Source organism: Myotis daubentonii, chromosome 1, assembly GCF_963259705.1.
Source record: "Myotis daubentonii chromosome 1, mMyoDau2.1, whole genome shotgun sequence".
NCBI classification, from domain to species: domain Eukaryota; kingdom Metazoa; phylum Chordata; class Mammalia; order Chiroptera; family Vespertilionidae; genus Myotis; species Myotis daubentonii.
In genome coordinates, this window is record NC_081840.1 from 56,764,380 (window position 1) to 56,791,847 (window position 27,468).

At 41.8% G+C, this 27,468-nt stretch overlaps 1 protein-coding gene across 7 annotated transcripts in view; it reads left to right on the forward strand.

The window, feature by feature from the left end:
- Positions 1 to 27,468, forward strand: part of MYO5A (myosin VA) — a 209,533-nt gene that overhangs the window by 123,703 nt on the left and 58,362 nt on the right. For all 7 annotated transcript variants that reach the window (XM_059700947.1, XM_059700921.1, XM_059700937.1 and 4 more), the window contains 8 exons: positions 8,520 to 8,606; positions 8,690 to 8,798; positions 11,232 to 11,443; positions 12,611 to 12,767; positions 20,005 to 20,244; positions 21,228 to 21,476; positions 24,449 to 24,542; positions 27,211 to 27,359. In XM_059700947.1, the coding sequence (XP_059556930.1) occupies positions 8,520 to 8,606; positions 8,690 to 8,798; positions 11,232 to 11,443; positions 12,611 to 12,767; positions 20,005 to 20,244; positions 21,228 to 21,476; positions 24,449 to 24,542; positions 27,211 to 27,359 (1,297 nt within the window). The remainder of the gene's footprint in view (positions 1 to 8,519; positions 8,607 to 8,689; positions 8,799 to 11,231; positions 11,444 to 12,610; positions 12,768 to 20,004; positions 20,245 to 21,227; positions 21,477 to 24,448; positions 24,543 to 27,210; positions 27,360 to 27,468) is intronic.

A 27,468-nucleotide genomic window follows, 5' to 3' on the forward strand; every position in this document is an offset into this window, starting at 1 on the left:
TGTTTGTTGTTTATAATTTGTATCTTTACCTTTTTCTTCTTCTTCCTCTTCTTAAAGGATACCTTTCAGCATTTCATATAATACTGGTTTGTTGGTGATGAACTCCTTTAGTTTTTCCTTATCTGTGAAGCTCTTTATCTGACCTTCAGTTCTGAATGATAGCTTTGCTGAATAAAGTAATCTTGGTTGTAGGTTCTTGGTATTCATCACTTTGAATATTTTTTGCCATTCCCTTCTGGCCTGCAAAGAAAAATCAAGCAAAAAAATGAGTTCGCGTGTCACCTCTGGCTCACGTGTCATAGGTTCACCATCACTGTTCTAAAGTGTGCCGCACCAGCACGGGGTGAACCTGAGTGGGGCAGCTGAAAGGCTTAGAAAAGACAGACAAGAGAATGAAAGCCGGGTCTCGGTGGGACGCTGCTTCTCTGGGAGACAGTGACCACGCCCACAGCCATGCCTTTATTTTATAGCAGATGCTATGAGGCAAAGTAAGGGCATGACCAAGATGTTTACAAACATTCTCCTGGGTTTCGATTCTACTCAACTACATGCACCTGAACTCTATCAAGCCCACATCACTCAGGCACATGGGGCCACGTGTTTGGACCATAGGTTCAAGCTTACAACTACAGCTGTTGGCTATAATTGTGCTGGGAGGGCCCTGCCCTCCAAGCTGGGACTTGCACATGGCAATGAGAGGACTGTGCCCTCTCATCAGTCCAAGGCTTGAACCTGTCCAAAACACTGTAGCGGCTCCCCACAATAAAGTTTTAATTCTGTTTCTTTGTTAATAATGTTGTGGCCCCACCCCATAACAAAGAAACAAAGGAAAATTTCCCCATCGAATTTCTGAATAGTATTACTCCTTCCGGAATGCCGTGTCATAAATTAAAATTGAAAGTGGGTGCAATCATCATGGTATTGAGAAATCTCAATAGTAAATGGGGTCTTTGTAATGGTACCAGATTTATTATCAAAAGATTACGACCTAACATGATCGAAGCTGAAGTATTAACAGGATCTGCAGAGGGAGAGGCTGTTCTGATTCCAAGAATTAATTTGTCCCCATCTGACACTGGCCTCCCATTTAAATTGATTCAATGACAGTTTCCCATGATGCCAGCATTTGTGATGACTATTAATAAATCACAAGGACAAACTCTAGACAGAGTAGGCATGTTCCTACCTGAACCCATTTTTGCACATGGTCAGTTATATGTTGCTTTCTCTCAAGTTTGAAGAGCATGTGATGTTACAGTTAAAGTTCTAAGTACTTCATCACAAGGGAAATTAGTCCAGCACTCTGAAAGTGTTTTCACTCTTAATGTGGTGTACAGGGAGATATTAGAATAAGTTTAATCACTTTATCAGTCATTGTTTGCATCACTGTTGTTTTTATATCATGTTTTTGTTGTTTTCATATCATGTTTTTGTCGTTTTTATATCATGCCTCCGTTGTTATATCCTTTTGTTACTGTTTATTTATTAATAAACTAGGGGCCCGGTGCACGAAATTCGTGCACTGGGTGTGTGTGTGGGGGAGTGTCCCTCAGCCCAGCCTGCCCCCTCTCACATACTGGGAGCCCTCAGGCGTTGACCCCCAGACCCCTCCGATTGCTGGCTCTGCCCCTTGCCCAGGCCTGATGCCTCGGCCAGAGGTGTCAGGCTTGGACAGGGGACCCCCATCTCCCCCCGATCACTGGCTCTGGCCCCTGCCCAGGCCTGAGGCCTCTGGCCCAGGAATCATGCCTGGGCAGGGGACCCCCATCTCCCTCTGATCACTTGCTCCACCCCCCGCCCAAGCCTGACGCCTCTGACCCAGGCTTCAGGCCTGGGCAAGGGGACCATCATATCCCCCCAATCCCCGGCTCTGCCCCCCACCCAGGCCTGAGGCCTCTGGCCCAGGAATCATGCCTGGGCAGGGGACCCCCATCTCCCTCTGATCGCTTGCTCCACTCCCCGCCCAAGCCTGACGCCTCTGACCCAGGCTTCAGGCCTGGGCAAGGGGACCATCATATCCCCCCAATCCCCGGCTCAGCCCCCCGCCCAGGCCTGATGCCTCGGCCAGAGGTGTCAGGCCTGGGCAGGGGACACCCAGCTCCCCGCGGTTGCAGGCTCCCCCCCTGCCCAGGCCTAACGCCTCTGGCTGAGGCGTCCGGCCTGGGCAGCGGGACCCGCAGCTGCAGCGGCCCTGTGATCGTGGGCTCCGCTTTAGGCCCAGGCAAGGGACCCCTAGCTCCCAGGACTGCCAGCTTCGACCGTGCCCAGCTCCCATCGCTGGCTCCACCCCTACTTCCTGCTATTAATGGCCAGGGCAGCAAAGGCGCCTGATTCTCCGATCATGGCTGGGGGGCAGGGCAAAGGCGGCCCCAGGGCCGCCTTTGCCCTGCCCCCCAGCGCTTAGCTCCCCCCTGGGTTTCCGATCACTGTCAGTGGCAGGGGGCTTCTTCCTGCTTTCCCTTTCGCCTCCCTGCATTGTGCCTACATATGAAAATTAACCGCCATCTTGTTGGCAGTTAACTGCCAATCATAGTTGGCAGATAATTTGCATATAGCCCTGATTAGCCAATGAAAAGGGTATCGTTGTACGCCAATTACCATTTTTCTCTTATATTAGTGTAGATTTATATATTATTTTCATATACATTTTACTAATTTCCTTTCATCTCTCACATTTCTATTTCAGAGAAAGGGTAAATAGCAATGTTAAAATATCTCTGCTAATTAATTCCCTTTTTTAAAAAAATATATTTTATTGATTTTTTACAGAGAGGGAGAGGTCTAGAGAGTTAGAAACATCAATGAGAGAGAAACATCAATCAGCTGCCTCCTGCACACTCCCCACTGGGGAAGTGCCCGCAACCAAGGTACATACCCTTGACCGGAACCGAACCCAGGACCCTTGAGTCCGCAGGCCGATGCTCTATCCACTGAGCCAAACCAGTTAGGGCAATTAATTCCCTTTTAATGTGCATGAATTTCGTGCATTGGGCTACTAGTTGTAAATAATGCTGCAATGAACATGGGGTTGCATATATCTTTTTGAGTTAGGGTTTTTGTTTCCTTTGCATAAATATCCAGAAGTGGAATTACTGGATCATATGGTAGTTGTATTTTTAATTTTGTAAAGGAATCTCCATACTGTTTTCTATAGTGGCTGCACCAACTTATATTCCCCTGAAAAAAAGGTTTCCTTTTTCCACATCTTCGTCAACACTTGTTACTTCTTATCTTTTTGGTGATAGCCATTCTATCAGATATGAGATGGTATCTCATTGTGGTTTTGATTTACATTTTTCTGATGATTAATGTTGAACATTTTTTTCATGTACCTATTGGCCAACTGTATGTCTTCTTTGGAAAAATGTGTATTTAAATCTTCTGTTCATTTTTAAAATCACATTTTTTTGCTATTGAGTTGTATGAATTCTTTATTTAACCACTTATTGGATATATGATTTGCAAACATTTTCTCCCATTCAGTAGCTTGCCTTTTTATTTTGTTGATAGTATCTTTTGCTGTGCAGAAGCTTTTTAGTTTGCTGTTTTCCTACTTGTTTATTTTTATTTTGTTGCTTTTACTTTTGGTGTCTGATTCAAAAAATCATCTCCAAGACCTATGTCATGGACCTTACACCTATGTTTTTAAAATTATTATTATTTGCTAATTATTGTACTATTTTCTCTTTTAAATTTATTTTATTGTTGACAGTATTACAGATGTCTTCCATTTACCCCCATTTACCCCACTCTGCCTAGCCCCTGCCCCTCATCCCCCAGGTCTTCACTACCCTATTGCCCATGTCTGTGGGCTACACATACCTATATATATAAAAGCCTAAGCAACCGGCCAACCGGCTGGTAGCTATGATACACAATGACCACCAGGGGGCAGAAGCTCCAACCAGTAGCTATGATGCACACTAACCCCCAGGGGGCAGATGCTCAACACAGAAGCTGCAGAGCTGTGGTGACTTGGTAGCTGTGGTTCTCTGGTGACACACGGGTAATCAGAGAGGAGGGAGCCCAGTTCTGGGGTGCATCACCCAAGAACCACCCTCTCACAATCTGGGACCCTCAGGAGATGCCTGAGAGCTGGTTTCAGCCAGATCCCCACAGGCCAGGCCGAGGGACCCCACTGGTACACGAATCCGTGCACTGGGCCTCTAGTCTATACTAATCTATACTAATAAAAGGTAATATGCTAATTAGGGCGGATGTCTTCTGGCTGCCTGAGGCTCAGGCTTGAGGCTCAGGCAAGCCGCAAATAGCGGCTGCCGCTGCCCAGGGCCAACCCAAGGCTCAGACAGCCGCGCCCAACTGCGAGGCCCAAAGCTCAGGCAGCCAAGGTGGTGATGGGGGCAGTGCCTTCCCCTGATGGGCCAGGTCACCTCTGGCAGAGTGAGGCCAGACAGCAGCTTAGCCTGGGGGCCGAGTAAGAGGTGGTTAAGGGTGATCAGGCCAGCAGTGGGGCAAGATAGGGATGATCAGGCCTGCAGGGGCCAAGGTAGGGACGATCAGGCCAGCAGGGGGGTAAGGTAGGGGCTAAACCAGCAGTTGGACATCCCCTGAGGGGTCCCAGATTGGAAAGGCTACAGGTCTGGCTGAGGGACCCCTCCCCCACCCCCACGCACGAATATTGTGCACCAGGCCTCTAGTAAGTATATAAGTTCTTTGGTTACTCTCTCCTCATCCCCCCATCCCCACATGGAAGGTATGTCAGTCAGTTCCATGCTTCGGGTCTTGTTTTGTTGGTCAATTCGTTTTGCACCTATGTTTTCTTCTAGGAATTTTATGGTTTTAGGTTTATGAGCAAGTTTTTAATCCATTTTGAGTTAATTTTTATGAATGGTGTAAGATAGGGTCCGATTTCATTTTTTGCATGTGGCCATCTAGTTTTTCTAACACCATTTATTGAAGAGATTGTCCTCTCCCCATTGTATATCCTTGGCTTGTTTGTCACAAATTAATTGATCATATATGTGTAGATTTATTTCTGGCTCTCTATTCTGTTCCATTGATTGATGTGTCTGTTTTTATGCCAATGTCATATCATTTAATTACTATAGTTTTGTATCATTGTTTAAAACCAGAGAGCATCATGCCTCTAGCTTTGTTGTTCTTTCTCAAGATTTCTTTGGCTGAGTTTTTTTTTTTTCTTTTTTTTTCAGTTTTTGTTCCTTTTTGAGAATGTGAGAACAAATCAATAATTGGCCTTCTGAAGATTTTAAAAGTTGAGTTTAAGCAAGCATTCATAGTTCTATTTTCTATTTTGAATTTACTTCAGTTTAAGAACTTTCTGAGCTTTTGTTAATTTGGGCATTAGTTAAAACCAGAGCTGGGTGGGTAACACTACTTTGGCAAATGCTCAAAGTTATACCTGCTACTTTTCCACTGTTGAAACCATCATAGAATGTCTGCTTTTACCAAACATCTTGTTCTACGTCAATTACCATATGTGGAGGGAATGGTGGTTTTGTTTTTCCAGAAGAAACTTAATTTCTCTAATTTTAAAAGTAATGTATGTACAAACAACAATAAAAAAGAAAAAAGGTTTAAAAAAACAACAAAAAATAGAAGTAATGTGTGTACATTGTAAAAACAATATCCAGAAAATATAAAATAGTATAAAAATAAATGAAAAAGCATTCATTACACCCAGAGAGATAACTAGTATTAAGTGACCAACATTTCTTCCCTGGTGTGTGTGTGTGTGTGTGTGTGTGTGTGTGTGAGAGAGAGAGAGAGAGAGAGAGAACAAGAGAGAGACACACTAATGAAACGGAGGAACTCATGCTCTAATTGCTGTTTTGTATCTGCTTTTATCTTAATAAATTGTGCATACTTTCCAGTTAGTAAATTAAAAAATCCACATCATCATTCTAATGGCTATGTAATGTCCCATTGTTTAGACATACCATCATTTATTTGAATTATTTCCTGTTGATTGCCATTTAGGTTATTCCAACAATGCTATGATAATCATCTTTTGCCAAACATTTTTGTATTTTTTCTTGATTACCTTCTTAGGATAATATATTTCTAGAAGTGGAATTTGTGAGTCAGAGAGTAGACACATTTACCAAAGATGATAAGAGTTTGAACTCCTACTCTACAGTGTAGGAGTGCTCTTTTCCCTACACCCCTGCCAACCCTGTTCTCTGGCTGTTTGCCTTAGACTGGAGGGCAATTCTGAAAAACTGTTATATCCTCCTCATTGCCAAGAAGTCCTTCCCAGAGGAAGTGGGAAGCAGAAGAAGCTGCCACGCCCTGGGCCACTCTCCAGGATGGCCCTAGCTAACCTCATCTACCACCACCACCACCACCACCACCATCACCATCACCACCAGAACACTTGAGAAAATACCACTGCAGAGGATTGGAGAGGTTGCTCAGAGCTTAGCTAGGGGAGTACAAGGAGTGATCATTCAGTGAGTGGCAGGCCTTACTACTTCCTCCTTTAGGGTCAATTTAATGTTAAGATGCCAGTTGTCTAGAGTAAAATAAACATCCTATATAATAAAAGGGTAATATGCAAATTGACCCCAATAGCAGAACAACCAAGAACAACCAGTCACTATGATGTGCACTGATCACCAGGGGGCAGGCGCTCAATGCAGGAGCTGCCCCCTCGTGGTCATTGCACTCCCACAGGGGGAGCTCCGCTCAGCCACAAGCCAGGCTTATGGCTGCGAGTGCAGCAGTGGTGGCGGGAGCTTCTCCCGCCTCCTCAGAGCGTTAAGGATGTCCGACTGACAGCTTAGGCTCGCTCCCCGGCTCCCAGACTGCGAGAGGGCGCAGGCCAGGCTGAGGGACCCCCTCCCCTCCCAAGTGCATGAATTTTTGTGCATCAGGCCTCTAGTAAATTATATAAGACTAGGGGCCCAGTGCACAAAATTTGTGCACGGGGGGGGGTGTCCCTCAGCCCAACCTGCCCCCTCTCACATACTGGGAGCCCTCAGGGGATGTTCCACTGATGGCTTAGGCCTGCTCCCTGCTTCCCTTGGGGAACAGGCCTAAGCCGCAGTCTGGCTTCCCTTTGTGGGAGGTGACCCGGCTGATCAGGGGCAGGCACCAGCCCCATCACCCCACTGCTGCAGCCACTGCCAGTCACCGCAGCCACCAAGGTGTTTTCATCAACACGGACTACAGTCCCTTCACCATGAAAAAATGACAACTTTCTTTAGGCATTTTCAAGATGTGTCTTTCATAGGATATGACATTTCTTTCTTTCTTTTTTTTTTATCCTCACCTGAGGATATGTTTCCATTGATTTTTACAGAATGTGGAAAAGAAAGGGAAAGACAGAGAGAAACATCAAAGTGAGAGGAACACTTTGATTGGTTGCCTCCTGCATGAGCCCTGACCTGGGCCCAGGCCAGGGAGGAGCCTGCAACCTAGGTACATGCCCTTGGTCAGAATTGAACCCAGACCGTGCAGTGGGCAGGCCGAGGCATTATCCATTGAGCCAAACTGGCTAGGGCAGGATATGACATTCTTAACCCTCCAGCAGCGGACCTTCGTTTTTTTCTCCAGGAGTGAAGTGGAAGAACCCTAAATCACCTTTTTGAATTCTTATTACCCAAGTTACTAAGAATATTACCAGTGGCATACAGGGAGCTTAGCCAGTGAGCGGTCAAAAAAGGTGTTTCCTCTGTAGTTCACACCGATCGCCGGCTCGGCCCCTGCCCAGGCCTAACGCCTCTGGCCGAGGTTAGGCCTGGGCAGGGGCCCCCTTGGCTCCGATCGCAGGCTCAGCCCTGCCCAGGAGCCCCCTGGCTCAGGCCCTTCCTAGGCTGCTCAGGGCCCACATGGGGCCTACCTCGGAGTGACCTGGGTGCCGATGATGTTCCCAGACCCAGGCCGCTGGGCACCTACGTATGCAAATTAATCACCACCTTTGTTGGGTTAATTTGCATACTCATCCGATTGGCTGGTGGGTGTAGTGGAGGGATGGTCAATTTGCATGTTTGTCTATTATTAGGTAAGATTTAATATAAAACAAAAATATTTTCCATTGATGTGGGCATTATAAATGCTTAGTATGTACACACCAATAACTTTTAGAACACCAATATTTTTAAAAGAATAACTGAATGGGTCATATTTAATTTGTCCTTTTTGTTAGAGAAAACTTCAGAACTGGCTAGTCTTTATTCCAGAGGAAATTTGTATGGTGAGCTAAAGAATTATAAGCACAGTGATTCAAACCAAGCCTTGTAATGAGTATGGGCAAACTACAGAAGGGTTTTTTGTTTGTTTTAAATATTCTCACTGGTATTTCATGAGTTGTGGTATGAACAACAGATAATGTTTATGACTCTCTAGTTTTACTGCTAATTGTGTCCTCCCCACTCACACATGGAGTTTTCCATTTTGATCACTGCTACAACTTTTGAATGCTTTCTTTTCTGATGTATTTATTTGGCTTTTTACAGAAGAATCTCTGATTGAGGAGGATAATTTGCGGCTCTAGCCAGGCTTCTTTGTGTAGCAGTGATTTTCTTTTGTACATGTAGGTTTGACGAGAAAAGGGCAGTGCAGCAGCTGAGAGCATGTGGTGTCCTGGAAACCATCCGCATCAGTGCAGCAGGCTTCCCCTCACGGTGAGCTTGGCAGTTTTCAAATAGAAGGGATCCTAATGACATAAACTCCTGCTTCTTTAAGCTGACGTGAGTTTCTTTTATAGGTGGACTTACCAAGAATTTTTCAGCCGCTACCGTGTCCTAATGAAGCAAAAAGATGTGCTGAGTGACAGAAAGCAGACGTGCAAGAATGTATTAGAGAACCTGATCCCAGTAAGAAAAATTTTCACTTATCTTTATCTGAACAGATTATTGCCAAAGGCCTTGTGATTATAATCTGTGGAAGTCCTGAGAACATCCAAATGCCACTACTCCAGATTATTCAGGGCTGGGAGGATGAAGGGCACACTGGCTTGGAGATCAAGGCTCACTGTATTTAGCATGCTTGGGCTAACTGGTGAGGATGGTGGTCCTCCTCAGGAAACTGGGTGGCAAGGCCTGGACCCAGGCTTGAGTCACATTCTTTTTAGAGTTTTATCATTATCAATAAAAATGTACCTAGTATTTACTTATGGGAAATATCAGGCCAGATGCTGTGTGATTAAGAAAAAATAAGTCTTATCCTCAGGTAACATAATCTATCTCGGAAATTAATGCATTTTAAAGATAAGTATAATATAGTGTCTATCAAATGCTGAGTGAGTGAGACAGGAAATCAGCAAGGCAAAGCCACATCTGCCATGTAAAGGAGGAACAATTTCATGGAAGACCTGTGTTTTGAGTCGGACTGATAACATTGTATAAAAGTAGAAGGAGAATATTGTAATAGGAAGCATGGTGTGAAGAAGTAGGAAACCATAGAGTTTGCTCAGAAAACATTAATGTAGTTTCTTTGCAGTATAAGATTAGTCTGTGGGACAGTAAGGAAATCCCTAAGAAATGTAGGTTGGTGTTTGGTGAGTCTTGCATTCCAAACTAAGGTGTACTCAGACTTTAAATGCATCAGTCCTCTGGAGGACTTGTTAAAACACAGATTGCTGGGCCCCACCCCCGGAATTTCTGACTCAGTAGGTCTGGGATGAGTCTAACAACCTGCATCTCTAAGAAGTTACCAGGTGATGCTGATGCTGCTCTGAGGACTACACTTTGGGGCCCACTAATCTAGGTCATGGAGAATTTAAGATTCATGAAAAATCTTAAAAAGTATTTTTACTTGTTTGACACTAGTTTAGATGGGTTATCTCACTCTGAGGCAGTCATAATTAACTAAATGAAATTTCTTCTTTTTGTAATAATAACATTTTTCCCCCCTTTGGAAGATGTAAGACCACTTTCTTAATAATGTGTAAAAGAACTGGGAACTTTCTGAGTTTGGCCTGACTCCTTTCTAACCTGTGTTCAGATGGGACAGCAGAGCAGAAAGTAAGGACCGTCCTATGCCTAACACCCCACCCCACCCCCAATTCCCCATCCAGACCTGGTTCAGGGCCTTGTAGGTTACAAATTGAGGAGTGCAGGCTGGTGGGTGGAGTGGGGGAAGCTGAGATCAGGCCAGGAGAAGGAAAAGTAACCACTTTTTAGCTCTTTTTATATCTCCAGCTAGGCTTCCTATGTAAATTTTATTGATTAAAATTGAAATAATTTTAGATTTATGTGGAGATTTCTGATTTTATGTACAAGATAGGAGATTTTTGCTTACAGTGAAAAGTAATTTTCTGTTGCCCTGGCCAGTGTGGCTCAGTTGTTTGAGCATCGTCCTTTGCACCAAAGGGTCATCGGTTTAATTCCCAATCGGGGCACATGCTCAGGTTGCCATTTCAGTCCACAGTCTGGGTACATACTGGAGGCAACACATAGATGTTTGTTGTTGTTTTTTTCTCTCTCTCTCTCAAATGAATAAAAACATATCTTAAAAAATAATTTTCTGTTTTCACACAGATTATATTAGTGATGATTGTAAATAAATTCCACCCTTGTATGAGAATAACCATTGCAGGCTTCCAAATAAGGTGGATCAGAGTGTAATGGACCAAAAATTGCATATATGTCTGTGTTTACTGCTCAGCTCTGCTTATTATCAAAAGTAAATGAACAATATAAGTGGTTATATTTTTGTAAAAGGAATTTTGAAATTTGTACAAGTAATTTATAGGGTTTTATGTATTTATTTTCAGATACTATTGATAGTGCAAAGATATAACAAGAAACTTAACTCTCTTAATATGAGTACACGAAGTTTTTATGTTTAATTTTTATTTTGTGTGCATTGCTTCCTGCCTTATTCTTTATACTGGTGTTTTTGTCCCTTCAGCTTTCACATGGAACACACAGCCCGATGTAATCCTTACAGCCTGAGTCAGTCAGAGGGAGTGTCAGCATCTCCATTTCCTTGAAATATTTAAAATACAAACAAGCAAATAATAGCTGCCTATAACCCACAACCAAGGTTTTGGCCTCAGATAATAATTCCAGGTAGAATAATCTAGAAAATCACTCTTAAACTGCAGTTTTCCTTAAAATCCCTTCTATTTGCTCAACTTGCATAAGATCAAAAATCTGGCTCCATTAGTTAATTGTAGCCCAAGTTTTAGCTAATAGATTCATCCCTTTACTGATTCTGCTTTTAGATGTATTTTTTCTCTTTTACAGTTTTATTTATATGTTCATTATTTCAACTTCTGAATTTATAATTTCTTCCAAAAATAGGACAAGGACAAATACCAGTTTGGTAAGACAAAGATCTTCTTCCGTGCTGGTCAAGTGGCCTATCTAGAAAAATTGAGGGCAGACAAGCTGAGGGCTGCCTGCATTCGGATCCAGAAGACAATCCGAGGGTGGCTGCAGCGGAAGAAGTACCTGCGCATGCGGAAGGCAGCCATCACTGTGCAGAGATATGTGCGAGGCTACCAGGCCCGATGGTAGGTCTCCTGGGGACCCTCCACTCTGGCTCACGGCTCCTAAGGATTGCACAGTTCATCTGATTCATTGTCCAAACCAGGACAGTTTTGAGTGGTCACCCAGTATGAGAAGGCAATACCTCACCTCTTCTTAGATTCAAGGAATAACAAATGAACTCATAAGACAGTTCATTTGTTATTTTTAAATAGAAATCATTTGTTAAATAGAAAAAAATTTCACTCACCCTTATGATTTATTCAGAATCATCTTCAAAATAATTACAAATTATTGTGTGCTCATGTCCTCAGTATCTTTTATTTTTTTATATTTTTATATGGGCTTGAAGAAGTTATCTGTAAACTAAAACAGTCATGAATATGAGCTAGTTAATAATGACTCCATTGAGAAGTTTTCAGGAGCAATAAACTGTGAAAGTCTTTCTAGAACTATACTTCAGTGTGATTATGTATTAGGATAATTTTAATTTAGAAATATCAGTAGAAATGAATTAATGATAAAGAATTTATGCCCAGCTGAAACCAGTTTGGCTCAGTGGATAGAGCTTCGGCCTGCGGACTGAAAGGTCCCAGGTTCGATTCCGGTCAAGGGCATGTACCTGGGTTGCGGGCATATCCCCAGTAGGAGATGTGCAGGAGGAAGCTGATCGATGTTTCTCTCTCATCGATGTTTCTAACTATCTCTCTCCCTTCCTCTCTGTAAAAAATCAATAAAATATATTTAAAAAAAAAAAAGAATTTATGCCCAGAAAGAGTTTGAAAAATATTGTACATTAGCAAAGGGTGGATTTAAGAAAGCTAGTGATGAGTAAGTATGAGATTACTGTGTACAGCCAGTCTGCTGTGCAAGGGGGACATAACCTGGGGTAATGAGCACTGTCCTAGAAAGAATGAACCTTTATGAGCTTCATTCTCTTTATTGTAAAATCAGGTAATATGGGACATCATGATCAGGAAGGCTTAAATAAAATAATGAATAAAAAATATTTGGGGGAACTATAAATTGCTATAATATAAGAAATACGAATGTTGATTTAATATTGTATATTACTAGAATAATACAGTGGAGGTACTACTTATGCTGAAGATATTGGTTCTTTAAGTCTCTACAAAATATATTCCTGGGTTTTTCTGATTACTAACAAATGCATCGCTTCTTTCTTTGGTCAGCTATGCTAAGTTCCTGCGCAGAACTAAGGCAGCAACCATCATCCAGAAGTACTGGCGCATGTATGTAGTCCACAGGAAGTACAAAAGTAAACGAGCTGCCACTATTGTTCTTCAGTCTTATTTACGAGGCTACTTGGCCAGAAATAGGTATCGCAAGGTGAGTCATTATTTTCAACTTTATTTATTCCATTAATGTTAATCAAATTTTACATCTGTACACCACAGAGGTTCCAATGGACATAGGAGGCATATGGAGACAACCAACAATTGAAGCATATTTTATAATATTAAATAAGTGCATATATTTAATTAACAAGACAATGGAAAAAGAAAATTTGCCCCCTTTTTATCCCTCTTGACAATGCAATGTGAAGAAATCTTAGTGTATTAGTTTCCTATAGATGTCATCAACTTGGTGGCTTAAAACAATAGACATTTATTTTCTCACAGTTCTGGAGGTCAAAATTTCACAATGAGTATCAGCCAAAATCAAGGTGTTGCCAGGGCTGTACTCCCTCCTGAAGCTCTAGGGGAGAATCCATCCCTTGCTCTTCCAGCTTCTGATGGCTACCAGTATTTCTTGTATATGTGGCCATATCGCTCCAATCTCTGCCCCCCCTTTTTTTTTTAATTAATCCTCACCTGAGGATATTTTTCCATTGATTTTTTTAGGAAGAATGGAAGAGAGAGGGAAAGACAGAAAAACATTGATATGAGAGGAACACATCAATTGGTTGACCAGGGCCCAGACTGGCGAGGAGCGTGCAACCAATATACATGCTCTTGACCAGAATGGAACCTGGGACCCTTTGGTCCGCAGGCCGACGCTCTATCCACTGAGCCTAACTGGCTAGGGCCAATCTCTGCCTTCATCTTCACGTCATCATCTCTACTGTGTGTCTAACTTCCCTTCTTTTGTCTGTCTCTTATGAGAATATTTGTGATAGATTTAGGCCCCACCAGGATAATCCAGTATAATCTCCTCATCTCAAGATTTTTAGCTTAATCACATCTGCAAAAACCCCTTTCCCAAATGAGGTACCATTGACAGATTCCACAGATTAGGATCTGATATCTTTGGGGGCCTCTATTTAACTCACTGTGGTGAGCTTTGAAGAGGTAGAATATATGACATATGTGTGGAAATTTGTTCCAAGAATGAAAAACCTTGGAATAATTTACTGTAGTGAAAAGGAGATAAATAGCATTAATGTGGCCCTAGCTGGTTTGGCTCAGTGGATAGAGCATCGGTCTTCGGACTCAAGGGTCCCAGGTTCGATTCCGGTCAGGGGCATGTACCTTGGTTGCGGGCACATCCCCAGTGGGGAATGTGCAGAAGGCAGCTGATCAATGTTTCTCTCTCATCGATGTTTCTAACTCTCTATCCCTCTCCCTTCCTCTCTATAAAAAATCAATAAAATATATTTAAAAAAACCAAAAAACATTAATGTGGTTAAACTTGTACTGACTAGAATATGATGTTCTGAGCATTTTTGACAAATAATCTTTATATCTGGCAATAATCAACATGACAAAAATAATGAATCACCAGATTAATTTTTAAAAAAATATTTTTATTGATTTCAGAGAGGAAGGGAAAGATAGAAATATCAGTGATGAGAGAATCATTGATCGGCTGCCTCCCGCACGCCCCACACTGGGGATCTAGTCCGCAAGCTGGGCATGTGCCCTGATCGGGAATCGAACTGTGACCTCCTGGTTCATTGGTTGATGCTCAACCACTGAGCCGCCATGCTGGCTGGGCACCAGATTAATCTTAATCATCACCTCTGACAATATATGATCTAGTTGAAAGGTTCTTCTCTTTCATTTTGGCAAGGTTTTGAGTTTGTCCTTCATGATATATTCCTAACAAGCCAGAAATACAGTCTAGAATTCAGCGGTTCTCAACCTGTGGGTCGCGAACAATGAAAATACATCCTGCATATCAGATATTTACATTACGATTCATAACAGTAGCAAAATTACAGTTATGGAGTAGCAACGAAAATAATTTTATGGTTGGGGGTCACCACAACATGAGGAACTATATTAAAGGGTCGCGGTATTAGGAAGGTTGAGAACCACTGGTAGATCTTAGAGTTCTGTGGGCACCACTGGTAGAAGAAGCATCAATAGAGAAACCAAGATGGCGGCATAGGTTAACGCAGGAGATTTCTGCCTCGAACAACCAATTAAAAATACAACTAAAAGACGGAACGGACATCATCCAGAACCACAGGAAGGCTGGCTGAGTGGAAATTCTACAACTAGGAGGAAAGAGAATATCATACCCAGACTCAGAGGAGGCGCAGTGCTGAAGTGAAATACTAAGGTGCGGAGTGCGCGCGGAGCGGGCTGGCGGCGGAGGTCGAGGTTGTTATTTTCAATCGGGAGGGAGTTTCAGACGCTGAGCTCCAGATCCTGGCGTGTCTCCAGGGACCCAGACTCAAACAGGAGAAGTGGGACTGTCTGGCTTCGGTCGGAACTCGAAGGCAGCTTTCTCTCTGAGGTTTGCAGCAGTTGCTGGGACTCTGTGAGGCAGAGCCCCTAGGGATAGAACTGAGAGCAGCCATAACTGCTCACTCCAGCCCGCCCTGTAGATCCCCGGGGACCCGCCCCGCCCAAGCCCTGCGCAGAGCCATTTGCCAGATAGCCTCAGGCAAACGCTAGATTAGCACCGCCCTAGAGATCCAGCACAGAAGTTCTCCCACTGCAGACACAGCTGACTCTCATAGCCAGTTAGCCTGGAGGTCAAATCACCCCCGGTATTGCCGACAACAATCAAGGCTTAACTACAACAAGACTGCGCACAAAGACCACTAGGGGGTGCACCAAGAAAAGATAAAAAAATGCGGAGACAAAGAAACAGGACGCAAATGTCAGAAATGGAAGATATAGAGCTCAAAACCACACTTTTAAGGTCTCTCAAGAATTGTTTTGAAGCTGCCGATAAACTTAGTAAGGCCCTCGAAAAGACTGGTGAGACCGCTGATAAATGTAGTGAGATCCTCAAGAAATCTAATGAGACCCTCGATGTTGTGATAAAGAACCAACTAGAAATTAAGCATACACTGACTGAAATAAAGAATATTATACAGACACCCAACAGCAGACCAGAGGAGCGCAAGAATCAAGTCAAAGATTCAAAATGCGAAGAAGCAAAAAACACCCAACCAGAAAAGCAAAATGAAAAAAGAATCCGAAAATAGTGTAAGGAGCCTCTGGGACAGCTTCAAGCGTACCACCATCAGAATTATAGGGGTGCCAGAAGATGAGAGAGAGCAAGATATTGAAAACCTATTTGAAGAAATAATGACAGAAAACTTCCCCCACCTGGTGAAAGAAATAGACTTACAGGTCCAGGAAGCGCTGAGAACCCCAAACAAAAGGAATCCAAAGAGGACCACACCAAGACACATAATTAAAATGCCAAGAGCAAAAGACAAAGAGAGAATCTTAAAAGCAGCAAGAGAAAGAAACTCAGTTACCTACAAGGGAATACCCATACAACTGTCAGCTGATTTCTCAACAGAAACTTTGCAGGCCAGAAGGGAATGGCAATAAATATTCAAAGTGATGAATACCAGGAACCTACAACCAAGATTACTTTATCCAGCAAAGCTATCATTCAGAACTGAAGGTCAGATAAAGAGCTTCACAGATAAGGAAAAGCTAAAGGAGTTCATCACCACCAAACCAGTATTATATGAAATGCTGAAAGGTATCCTTTAAGAAGAGGAAGAAGAAGAAAAAGGTAAAGATACAAATTATAAACAACAAACATACATCTATCAACAAGTGAATCTAAGAATCAAGTGAACAAATAATCTGGTGATCATAATAGAATCAGGCACATAGAAAGGGAATGGACTGACTATTCTTTGGGGGGAAAGGCGTGTGGGAGATGCGGGAAGAGACTGGACAAAAATCGTGCACCTATGGATGAGGACAGTGGGTGGGGAGTGAGGGCGGAGGGTGGGGTGGTAACTGGGAGGCGGGGAGTTATGGGGGGGAAAAGAGGAACAAATGTAATAATCTGAACAATAAAGATTTAATTTAAAAAAAAAAGAAGAAGAAGAAGCATCAATAGAGTGCTTTGAGGGATAGGTCTCTAATCACAGGCAGTCTGTGAGGGTGGCCTAAGCCCTATTCATGTATGTATTTTACTTTATTTTGAAGTAATTTTAGACAACAAAGAAAAATGAAAAACTAATGAGGCTTGAATGAGAATATTTAATGGCTGTGTTTTGAAGAAAATTTGAGAATAGCTACTCTAGCTCTTTCTTTCTGCTCATGCTGGCTTTATTCTCTGGTGTTCTTTCTCTACAAGCATGAGCTTTCAGGGGAAGGAGACGCCTTATTCAACTTTTAGATACACCAAACTGGTTACACTTCCGTTTTCTTGACGACTCTCCTCAGGATCATCTGAACTGGGTTTTGAGGCCATTGATTGAGCAGTAGCAGTGTCTGGCCTGCTCAGCTCCAACTGACGACACATGGGAGTGGCAGTTAGAGGCCAGCTCATGTATAGGCCACTAGTGTTTCTTTGGGCCGTGTTTTCGGTGTTTCCAGTCCAGGCTTCCCCTTCTTATGGCTTGGGAATCTAAGGGAGAGGAGACATTGTTTAATATCTCTAACTCACTAATGGAGATGAGATTGCAAATGGAAGATCTAATTATATACTGTTTCCACTTGACTGAAATTACAGAAATGGACCAATGTCTGAAGTTACATGGAGAGAAGGAAATGGAATAGGAAAATTAACATTCATAGCTTTGCCACTGTGTGCTGCTTGACTTTGAAAGTCTGAAATTTGCCATTACTGAGTCTTATCCAGTTGGTCACTAGTCATCAGGATAAGACAAGAGGCTCCCTTGGGGTCATGATGTTCGGGGAGGGCTCAGGATGGGACCTCACTGCAGCGTGATGCACAGTGACTGCACTCAGTGGAAAGCAGACTGTCTTAGCATTAATAGATAAGCAGCTGAAGGGGAGCCTTGACTTGGCAAAGGTCTCCTGAGCACTTAGGCTTATTTTGTATTTGGTGGTTTAATACTTAACCACTTATTTCTTCACTGTATCCTCTAGAATGCATTGTTTTCATTGTTTTTCTCAGGTCCATAACCCAAAAATAGGAACTATTGTTTTAATGAGTTTATTAAACTGCCATCTATTTGAATAGATGGTTTTAGAATCTTTTTAAAAATATATTTTTATTGATTTCAGAGAGGAAGGGAGAAGGAGAGAGAGATAGAAACATCAACAATGAGAATCATTGATTAGCTGCCTCCTGCACGCCCCACACTGGGGATGGATCCCACAACCCGGGCATGTGTCCAGACCAGGAATTGAAACCTGACCTCCTGGTTCATAGATTGATGTTCAACCACTGAGCCAGGCAGGCCAGGCCAGAAATGTTTACATTTAGAAAGTTTCATAAGAGATACATTGTGTTCATTTGTAAAAATCCTATATAATAAAAGCCGAAATTAATATGCTAAGTGTCTGGTCGTCCAGTCATCCATTCAACCAATCAAAGTGTAATGTACTAATGATATGCTAAGGCCGCTGAACCACTTGCTATGACCTGCACTGACCACCAGGGGGCAGATGCTCCAACCGGTAGGTTAGCTTGCTGCTGGGGTCCAGCTGATGGGGACTGAGCAAGACGGGCCAGAGATGTCCTGGAGCCCTCCCACGATCCCGTCCCGGCTGGCCAACCTTCTGCATCCCTCCCCAGCCCTGATCGTGCACTGGTGGGGTCCTTCAGCCTGACCTGCTCCTTCTCGCAATCCAGGACCCCTCGGGGGATGTTGGAGAGCTGGTTTCGGCTTGATCCCACAGGCCAGGCCGAGGGACCCCACTGGTGCACAAATTCATGCACTGGGCCTCTAGTTACTAATAAGTGCTAATAATCACTAATAATTACTAGTAAGTAATCACTTGAGTGCATACCTTTAAATATCATTTATATCATACAAGAGTTGTTTATAAAATCAAAGAAGGACCTTAGAATGTTTTAATAGTTCACCCTTTATTAATTTCAAGATTTTCTTTTCCATCATTCCTGGAAATTGTTTAGACCAAGCATGTCAAACTCAAAGGCTAACACGAGCCAAATAAACAATGCATGCGGCTTATAGGCCGCAAGTTTGACATACTTGGTTTAGAAAATCTCTGCATTTTGTTGTTGTTAATTCTTACCAGAGGGTATTTTTTCCATTTTTATTTTAAAGAGAGAGTGGAAGAGAGGGAGGGAGAGAAAAAGAGAGAGATAAAGGCAGAGAGAGAGAGACATCAATGGACTGTTTGCCTCCTGCACATGTCCTGGCCAGGGCTGGGGATCGAACCTGCAACCCGGGTACATGTCCTTGATTGGAAATCAAATCTTTAACCCTTCAGTGTGTGGGCTGACACTCTAACCATTGAGCAACACCAGCCAGGGCTAGACAATCTCTGCTTGATGGTCTTAGTGATAAGAAATTCTTCCTATAAGGCGATCTTTTGTTATAAGTTATTTATAAATTTAGGGGAATATCTTCTTATTTAGAAAGTGTAACAAAATCAAAATTAAGATTTATTTCCCTCTATCTTACTTTTAGCTTTCCTTTTAAAGCTTTATCCTTACTACCTTTGACTCCCATAAGTGGGTTCCTGTTACATTTGAAACAGCAATGGGAAATCCTCACTAGAATAGTATTCCTCAAATAGGGCAACCAACAGTGTCATTTTTTGTTTGTTTCTGGAAAAAAATCAATAAATTAATAATAAACTTTGCAATACTCCAACTGTTGGCCTCCACAGCCAGCTTACTGGCCATATTCCATGTCCTCAAGAAGCATAGATCTAATGCACAGTGAGATGGTATCAGCAGTAAGGGTGGTGGCCAAGTCTTTTATTTTAATAGCATGTAATTCACAGGGTGCCAAGTCTGTTCACTTTATAGAGGATCGTCTGTTGCGACAGATATCATGCACCAATAGGATACCTAGTGTGTTTTTTCTTTATTTTTAGAATTGTTTGCCTTTTAGTAAGCTGGTGCCTTTTATTTAGATAGCTTCTGTGTGTACACCAAGCATGTCAAACGCGCAGCCGCCAGGCTGCAAGCCTCATTTATTTAAACAAGGCCTGTGACCTGCCTGCCATGAGTTTGACATGCTTAGTGTATTCTCTGTTTCTTAAATATACCTTTAAAGTCTACTTTTTAGATCCCCTTGTAGAACAATTTTGTGTTTGCATATATTTGTTATATGTACAATCTTCATATTACATTGTTACTTCAACTTTTGTGTCTTTCGCTTTATGGCTTCTCAGCCTGAGAGTCATAGGTTGATAGAATTGAACCCTGAGTCTAGTCTAGAGTCTGATGTTGTACATACCTTTCTCTGCAGATACTCCGTGACCACAAAGCAGTCATCATTCAGAAGTGGGTCCGAGGCTGGCTGGCTCGCACCTACTACAAGAGGAGCCTGCATGCCATCATCTACCTTCAGTGCTGCTTACGGCGGATGATAGCCAAGCGCGAGCTGAAGAAGCTCAAGATTGAGGCCCGCTCCGTGGAGCGCTATAAGAAACTCCACATCGGCATGGAGAACAAGATCATGCAGCTGCAGCGCAAAGTTGATGAACAGGTGTGTTTTGAACAGGACCCTGAAAGTGAGCATGCCTAAAGAAGCCCACTGGGATTGTGGTCAGCGGTGTCTCCCCTGGACTTTACCCTTTGGTCTTAGCAGAAAAGTAAAATAATAATGACAGTAATGAGAATGGAAATAGTGATGAGTTCATAGGTAAGAGTATCACTGCAGGAAACTATTTTTGAGAATACAACCAGATTTACTAACACTCCAGACCTTTATGACTAAGAGCCATAGTGTACTTTATACTTCACCAAGCTCTTTCGTCACTGCCAGTCATTTGCATGTAGTATAATGCTCCTTTCACAGGTGACTTGTTTAACATTGAGGTGACAAAAGAAGCAGTAAGATGTCCATGCTTCTGAGGAATCTACAGCCTGTTTGCAGAGATAAAAGTTTGGTTTCTTAGAGATAGTTACTAAGTAATATTTTAGCACATGCAAATGATACAAAGGTAATTAGTACTACATAAATACTGCATAGGGCAAAAAAGCCCACAATGAAATAGGGTTCATCAGAAATGTTTTCTGAGTGTGAGGAGGAGCTTGAGGTAGTAAACAAAGAGATCTGTAAGAAATTTGTGATTTTGAGGCCATTTTATCATTCTTATGCATCACCTGGCTAACACATGACTTTTAGTAGCACAATGATTTGTTTTCAAAAGCAAGTATAGATTTTCCTATTTTTGGATTAAGAATCAGGAAATTAAGAATTTCCTCTGGTAACTCGCCTTGCAGCTAAGAGAAAAATCACACCTATGTTGCTCATTGTGTAAAACAGAAATAATGCTGTCTATTCTCTTCTCTCTCTATATCACTAAGAGAGTATTGATTATGTTACTATAAATGTTGTGCTTAGAATTTTGGTTAGATACTGTAACATTATGATGATATAACATGACTGTGATGAATAAGCCCAGTTTTCTAAGTAAATACATTTGATGGCATGTCTACTTACTTACTGTTTGTGTGTGTTTAAAGAACAAAGACTACAAATGCCTCATGGAGAAATTGACCCATCTGGAAGGAATATACAACTCTGAGACTGAGAAACTACGAAGTGACTTAGAACGCCTTCAGCTAAGCGAGGAGGAGGCTAAGATTGCCGCAGGGCGGGTTCTCAGTCTACAGGAAGAAGTTGCCAAGCTCCGGAAAGACCTGGAACAAACTCGGTCAGAGAAGAAATCCATCGAGGAACGTGCAGATAGATACAAGCAAGAGACCGAGCAGGTGGGAAGGAACTAATTTCACTTCCTTTTTACAAAGGAAATGTGCCGTCATCTTGACCTGGCCCTTGTGGCTCAATGTTGGTTTCAGAGCTGAAATATAAATTTTATTATTTGTGTTTCCCAAGCATTTCTTCCACATGATGAGTCAGTAGCTGTTTTAGTAGAACCTTTTGACTATGATGAGAACAGAGGAAAGCAGTATTGTAAGAAGAGAATTAATAGCCATGTCCCTACTATATATATATATATATATATATATATATATATATATATATATATATATATATATATATATGTTCTTTTTCTTTACATGCATAGGTCTGGATGGAGAGTAGACTCCTTTTTCTTGGGTTAACGTGATTAAGAAGTAAATCATGAACTCTCAATAGCTGATGCCAGGGAGCTTTATGGAAATGAATTAAGACTATGTTGAGAAGTCCAAGGGAGAAATCCACATGCCTGCCCACTGATTGTAGCCAACAGCTGCTATGCAGATAAAACAAAACCCAAAAAAAAAAAAAAAAAATTATTTTTTTACAGATTGACCAGTGTTTCCACACTATAAATTTGTATTTACTTATGTTAAAACTTGACTAAAGACAGAAGACATTAAGGTTCTCAAGCAGTAATGAGATGCATTGCTTAAACAAAATAAAAATACCTCAACATAAGGCTTACTGGGGAAACAAGTAGTTTTCAGGGAGTCCACTAATGTGACCACCTTTAAGTGAAAACAGAGTTCACTGTGTTGATTGTAACTATGAGCAAAAATCCTGATGCTCTGTTTCTGCGCCGACATTAGCCTTCTGAGCTCAGTGAGACTCTCTGAAGGAGCGTAGGAGAGTGTACCTAATAAAACTGCAATCCTTCCATGATATTCAGGGTCCCAACAAAACAGTTCCTCCTATTTCTCTAGCAGATCTGGGCTCTGTATTATGGAAACAGCAATGCCATTAATATGTGTTATTTGACATGGCAAGTTCTGTCAGAATTTAAAAGTGCATTCAAAGCAATTCTCTTGAGGTTTAAGATATTTATCTCTTTTTTTCTTGTTGCCATTTTCTGAGTCCACAGAAGCTTTCCAGATTCCTCTGAATCTAGAGTATTTAAGCTTGTAGGAAAATTCCTCTTTAAAGTCAAGTTCATACCTTTCTAGTCTGATAGAATAGCACACATGAACAGATACAGATTTCTCCATTCTTTTTTTATCTGCTTTTCACAGGCTAGCTATAGGCATTATTGCTTATTCTTTTGGATAGAGTGTAGCAATGTGGCATGAAAAAACTTCACTGGGACAGCCAGCTTTATGATCAGGAAAGCTATGTACCTTTGAGGAGCATAGAAGGTACACTAAACCTGTGCTTCTTAACCAGGAGTGTATATCAGAATCTCCTAGGGAGTTTTTTTTAAAGATACCTGCCCAAGCGCTGGGAATGTGGACGAGGCGCATGTATTTTAAAAAAGCATACCCCTGATAAAGAACAGTTTCTCTCAAGAGCATAGGGAACTCGGGTCTTCCTGTTGAGGTGGAGGTAAGGCCAGGCCAGTATGTGGGGAGGAGACTGGACCCTCCGAAGGAACACCTGGGGACTTCCGCTGTGGCAGTGCTGCTGTCCACTTCCTCTTCTCCAGGTATCCTGTCACAAAGCTCTCACTCTCTATCTGAACTCCTGACACGTATCTTTATTATTAGCTATCACTTTTAGAGTTCCTTGAACTTATGCTTAGAGAAGAAATTTAGATTTCACTCATCACAAGTACATTATTTTATTGCAGAGATGAACTGAGTAAATTATGAACTTTGCAAAGTTGTCTTTGGTTTTGACTTTTGCTTCCTGGGAATCCTTATCCAACTAGGAACTAGAAAGTTAAGTTAATTGTGTTTTTTTTTAATTATTAAAATATACATAGCATAAAATTTACCATATTAACCACTTTTAAGTATACAGTTCAGTGGCATTAAGTGCATTCACTGTAGTAAGGTCAGTGCTTAAACATGGGGTAAAAGGACTAGTTTACAACCTTGCAAAACTCTTAAAAGGGGATGAAAGGAAATTCTCTTTTTCAAGACCAACAGCAGGAAGCATCAGGAAATCTTCAGTGAGTTTCCAGAACCAAAATGCCCTGCAACTGTCTTTTTTTTTTTAAATTTTTTTATTGATTAAGTTATTACATATGTGTCCTTATCCCCACGTTACCCCCTTTCCCCCCCACTCATGCCCTCACCCCCCTGTTGTCTGTGTCCATTGGTGAGGCCTATATGCTTGCATATAAGTCCTTTGGTTGATCTCTCTTCCCCTTATCCCCACCCTCCCCTACCTTCCCTCTGAGGTTTGACAGTCTGATCGATGCTTCTCTGTCTCTGCATCTGTTTTTGTTCATCAGTTTATGTTGTTCATTATATTCCATAAATGAGTGAGATCATGTGATATTTATCTTTCTCTGACTGGCTTATTTCACTTAGCATAATGCTCTCCAGTTCCTTGACTTCAAGTCTTTCTTAACCTCTTCAATCTTCTACCTGAATCATAGGTAAGCGCGTAGCTTTGTGCTTGGCTGTTGAGGTGAAAAGGCATTATCGTTGCTTTAAGAGCAAATGCTTACGAGGTGCCAGGCAATTGCTAAATGCTCAAGGTACAAAGTAAAACAGCAGCAGTAATCATCTTTGTCCTCCAGGAATTTCTAGTCTATTAGGGAAGTAAAAGTAAATCATTTATAAGGACTATAAAGAGGCATATGCAGGGTCCTATAGTAGCCCAGAAAAGAAACACTTATTTGGAGAGAGTTTCCAGGAAGGCTTTCTGGAGGAGGTATTGCTTGAACCAAATTTGAAAGACGACTAGCCATAACTATGCAAAGAAATGAGGCACAGAGATGTGGAAGTAAGGAGGGAGTGACTGCAGTGTGGGCTTTATACTTAGGGCCTGGTTTGCTCTGTCTGTTGCAGCTACCTCATTTTATTTCATTTTATAGGTGGTATCAACTCTGAAGGAAGAAAATACGTTGCTGAAGCAGGAAAAAGAGGCCCTCAATCACCTTATCGTGGAACAGGCTAAGGAGATGACAGGTAAGGCTCACGTGGGTTCAAACTAATGCATGCTAACCAACCTCCCAAAGTTTTTTAAGATACCACTTTTTTTTTAAATCCTCCTCAAAAGAGGGAAGGAGGAATGGGGAGGGAAGGAGGAAGGAAGGGAGGGAGAGAGGGAGGGAGGCAGAGAGAGAGAGAGAAAGGGAGGGAGGGAGGGAGGGAGAGAGGGAGGGAGGGAGGGAGGGAGGGAGGGAGGGAGGGAGGGAGGGAGGGAGGGAGGATCAATCATTGATCAGTTGCCTTCCATTACATGCCCCAGCCGGGGATCAAACCCACAAACCAGGAATTGAACCAGCAACCTTCTGGCCAGGCTATAAGATACAACTTGGCTTAGAGCTCAAATATTTGTAAAAGTTGAGGCTGCCATTAGTAAATTTATAAAATTCTGAGAGGCAGGCGCTCTAAATATTTTGGTTGAAACAGTTGGTGAACTTAAATCTGGTCTCTCTATGTACAAATGTGAACTCATGTTTAGTCAATAGCATATGTAGTTAAAAATGCTAATTGTTCTTCATGTATGATTTATCAGTTATGGCTTAAAGGAATCCTGTTGATTTAGGAAGAATCATTGAGCTAATATGTATATGTGTATATGTGTCTGTGTGTATTATTTTTATTTACTTACTTTTTGCTAAGCTAATGGGTATTATTCTCCCAAGATCCACCACTATGCCACCAAACAAACTAACAGTAAAGCCCACTGATATTTTGAATAGAGGACTAAATGAATGTAAATATTTATTCTATTTGCTCTTTGTGAGAAAGATTAGAATGACGATAATTTATAAGAAATCCCTTTGTTCATAAACATGGTATAAGAAGGTACAGATCTAAACTGCAGTAGTTGGTGGTGGAAATGGAAAGAAAGATATGGATTGGAATGAGGATATATAATATGAAAAAAATCAACACAATGCTTTTGATGTGGTATTCAAAAAAGGAATAAAAATATTCTAACGTTTTAGTATGAGATTTCAAAACAATAATGGTGTTTTATTAGTAACGAGGAATTTGAATAAGAAAAGTAAATACCTGTTTATGAGGAAAATTGAGATCAGTTGTTAGTGTTAAATTTTGGTTGTCAGCTAAGGGCCTCCAGATAGAGATGTTCTGAAACCAAATTAAGATGAAAGATTAGAGCAAAAAGAAATGAGCCTTAAGTACTCATCAAAGTTGTGATGATAAGAGGACCCTCTGTACTTTCCCCCACACTGCCCCCTTCCTCCCAAGGGAATAATGTAAAGGAAAGAGAAGAAAACCTGGAATTAAGCCTTATAGGATAACCATATGTAAGGGATAAGGTGGGCTGGGGGGGGGGCGGGGGCAGAAAAAATATATTCAGAAGAGAAGGAGAAAACAAAACAGACACTGAAGACATGGAAATAAAGCTGCTAGGAAAATAGATTGGCCCAGGGACAATTTGTTGGTAGCTTTGGGCAGCTTCTGCGAACTGGTAGTAATAAAAGGCAATTTATAGAATGTTGTATAAAGAAGAAATTCTTCCACTCATTCATTTATAAATTATTAAAGCCTTAGGTACGGAAACACTGTGATGGCACCAGGGAAGCAGTTGAGACAACATACTTGGCAGCCCTTGTCCTCATGGAGCTGACAGAGAAAGACATGGTGAAGCAATAAAAGTGGGCAGGGCAGATTAAGATTTAGTCACAAAATATGAGGGTAAAGTGGACCAGAATGGGAGCAAACTTAATATTTATAGTGACTGGTTGGCTCATCAAGTTAAAATATATAGCTGAGATTTGAGGCTTTTTTATTTTGCTTTCTCTGCAGTCAGGGGCTAATCTCCAACCTCCAGATGCTGTTCTAGCCAAATGCAACCCACTGGCAACAGAGAGGGTCAGAGTGGAGTGGGTTCCCCCAGCAGCACACAGGAGAAATAACACAGTTGACAGGCATGGGGAGGTACCTGATTAGAAATGGGGACGTAATAGGACAGCGGGGCATTCAGAGTGCTGGAAAATTGATAAAGAGAACCTGGCTACAGACAAGTGGAGAGACTGTAGAGTAGGACAGCCAGGTCCACTGAGAAGCCGCCATTCCCTCAGAGACTGGGGCATATCTGGACAGAACAATTTATGAATAATCTGGAACAGAATACTATTGGAATAAAACATGTATCCTTTTGTTACTAGACAATGACTAGTGGAAGTTCTTCAAGCATTGCTATGACCAGAGAGTGAACTAGAGGCACTAAGTCTGTAGTTCATGGAAGAATTCCACAGATGATTATTACTGTTATCAATGAGTTATTTCAGTTTTTGGTCATGATATTTTTTTCTTCTTGGTTTTTTTTTTATTATTATTTTAGAGAGAGGTGGGAATGGGGAAAGAGAGAGAAACATCGATTTGTTGTTCCACTTATTGATGCATTCATCTGTTGATTTTTGTGTGTGCCCTGACAGAGATCAAACCCGCAACCTTGGCTTATCGGGACGATGCTCTAACCAACTGAGCTACCTGGCCAGGGCTTCTCTTTCCCTACACTGACTGTGAAGATACTCTTCATAGATCATAGTGGTGCTGAAAGTAAAACCCCTGTGGAGAAACTGGAAGTCAGGGTCCATGCTTGTACTGTTGTATTCTGTGGAGCTGTCTTCGATATGCTTTTTCCTCTTTTCTTCAGAGACTATGGAGAAGAAGTTGGTAGAAGAAACGAAACAACTGGAACTTGATCTTAATGATGAAAGGCTGAGATATCAGAATCTTCTGAATGAGTTCAGTCGCTTAGAAGAACGATATGATGACCTCAAGGAAGAGATGACGCTGATGTTGGTAGGTCATCTACTTTTGCTTTTTTTTAAATGAAAAATTTTAAACATATACAACAGTAGATAGAATAGGAGAATGAACTCCCATGTATTCCTTGTACTCATCACCCATT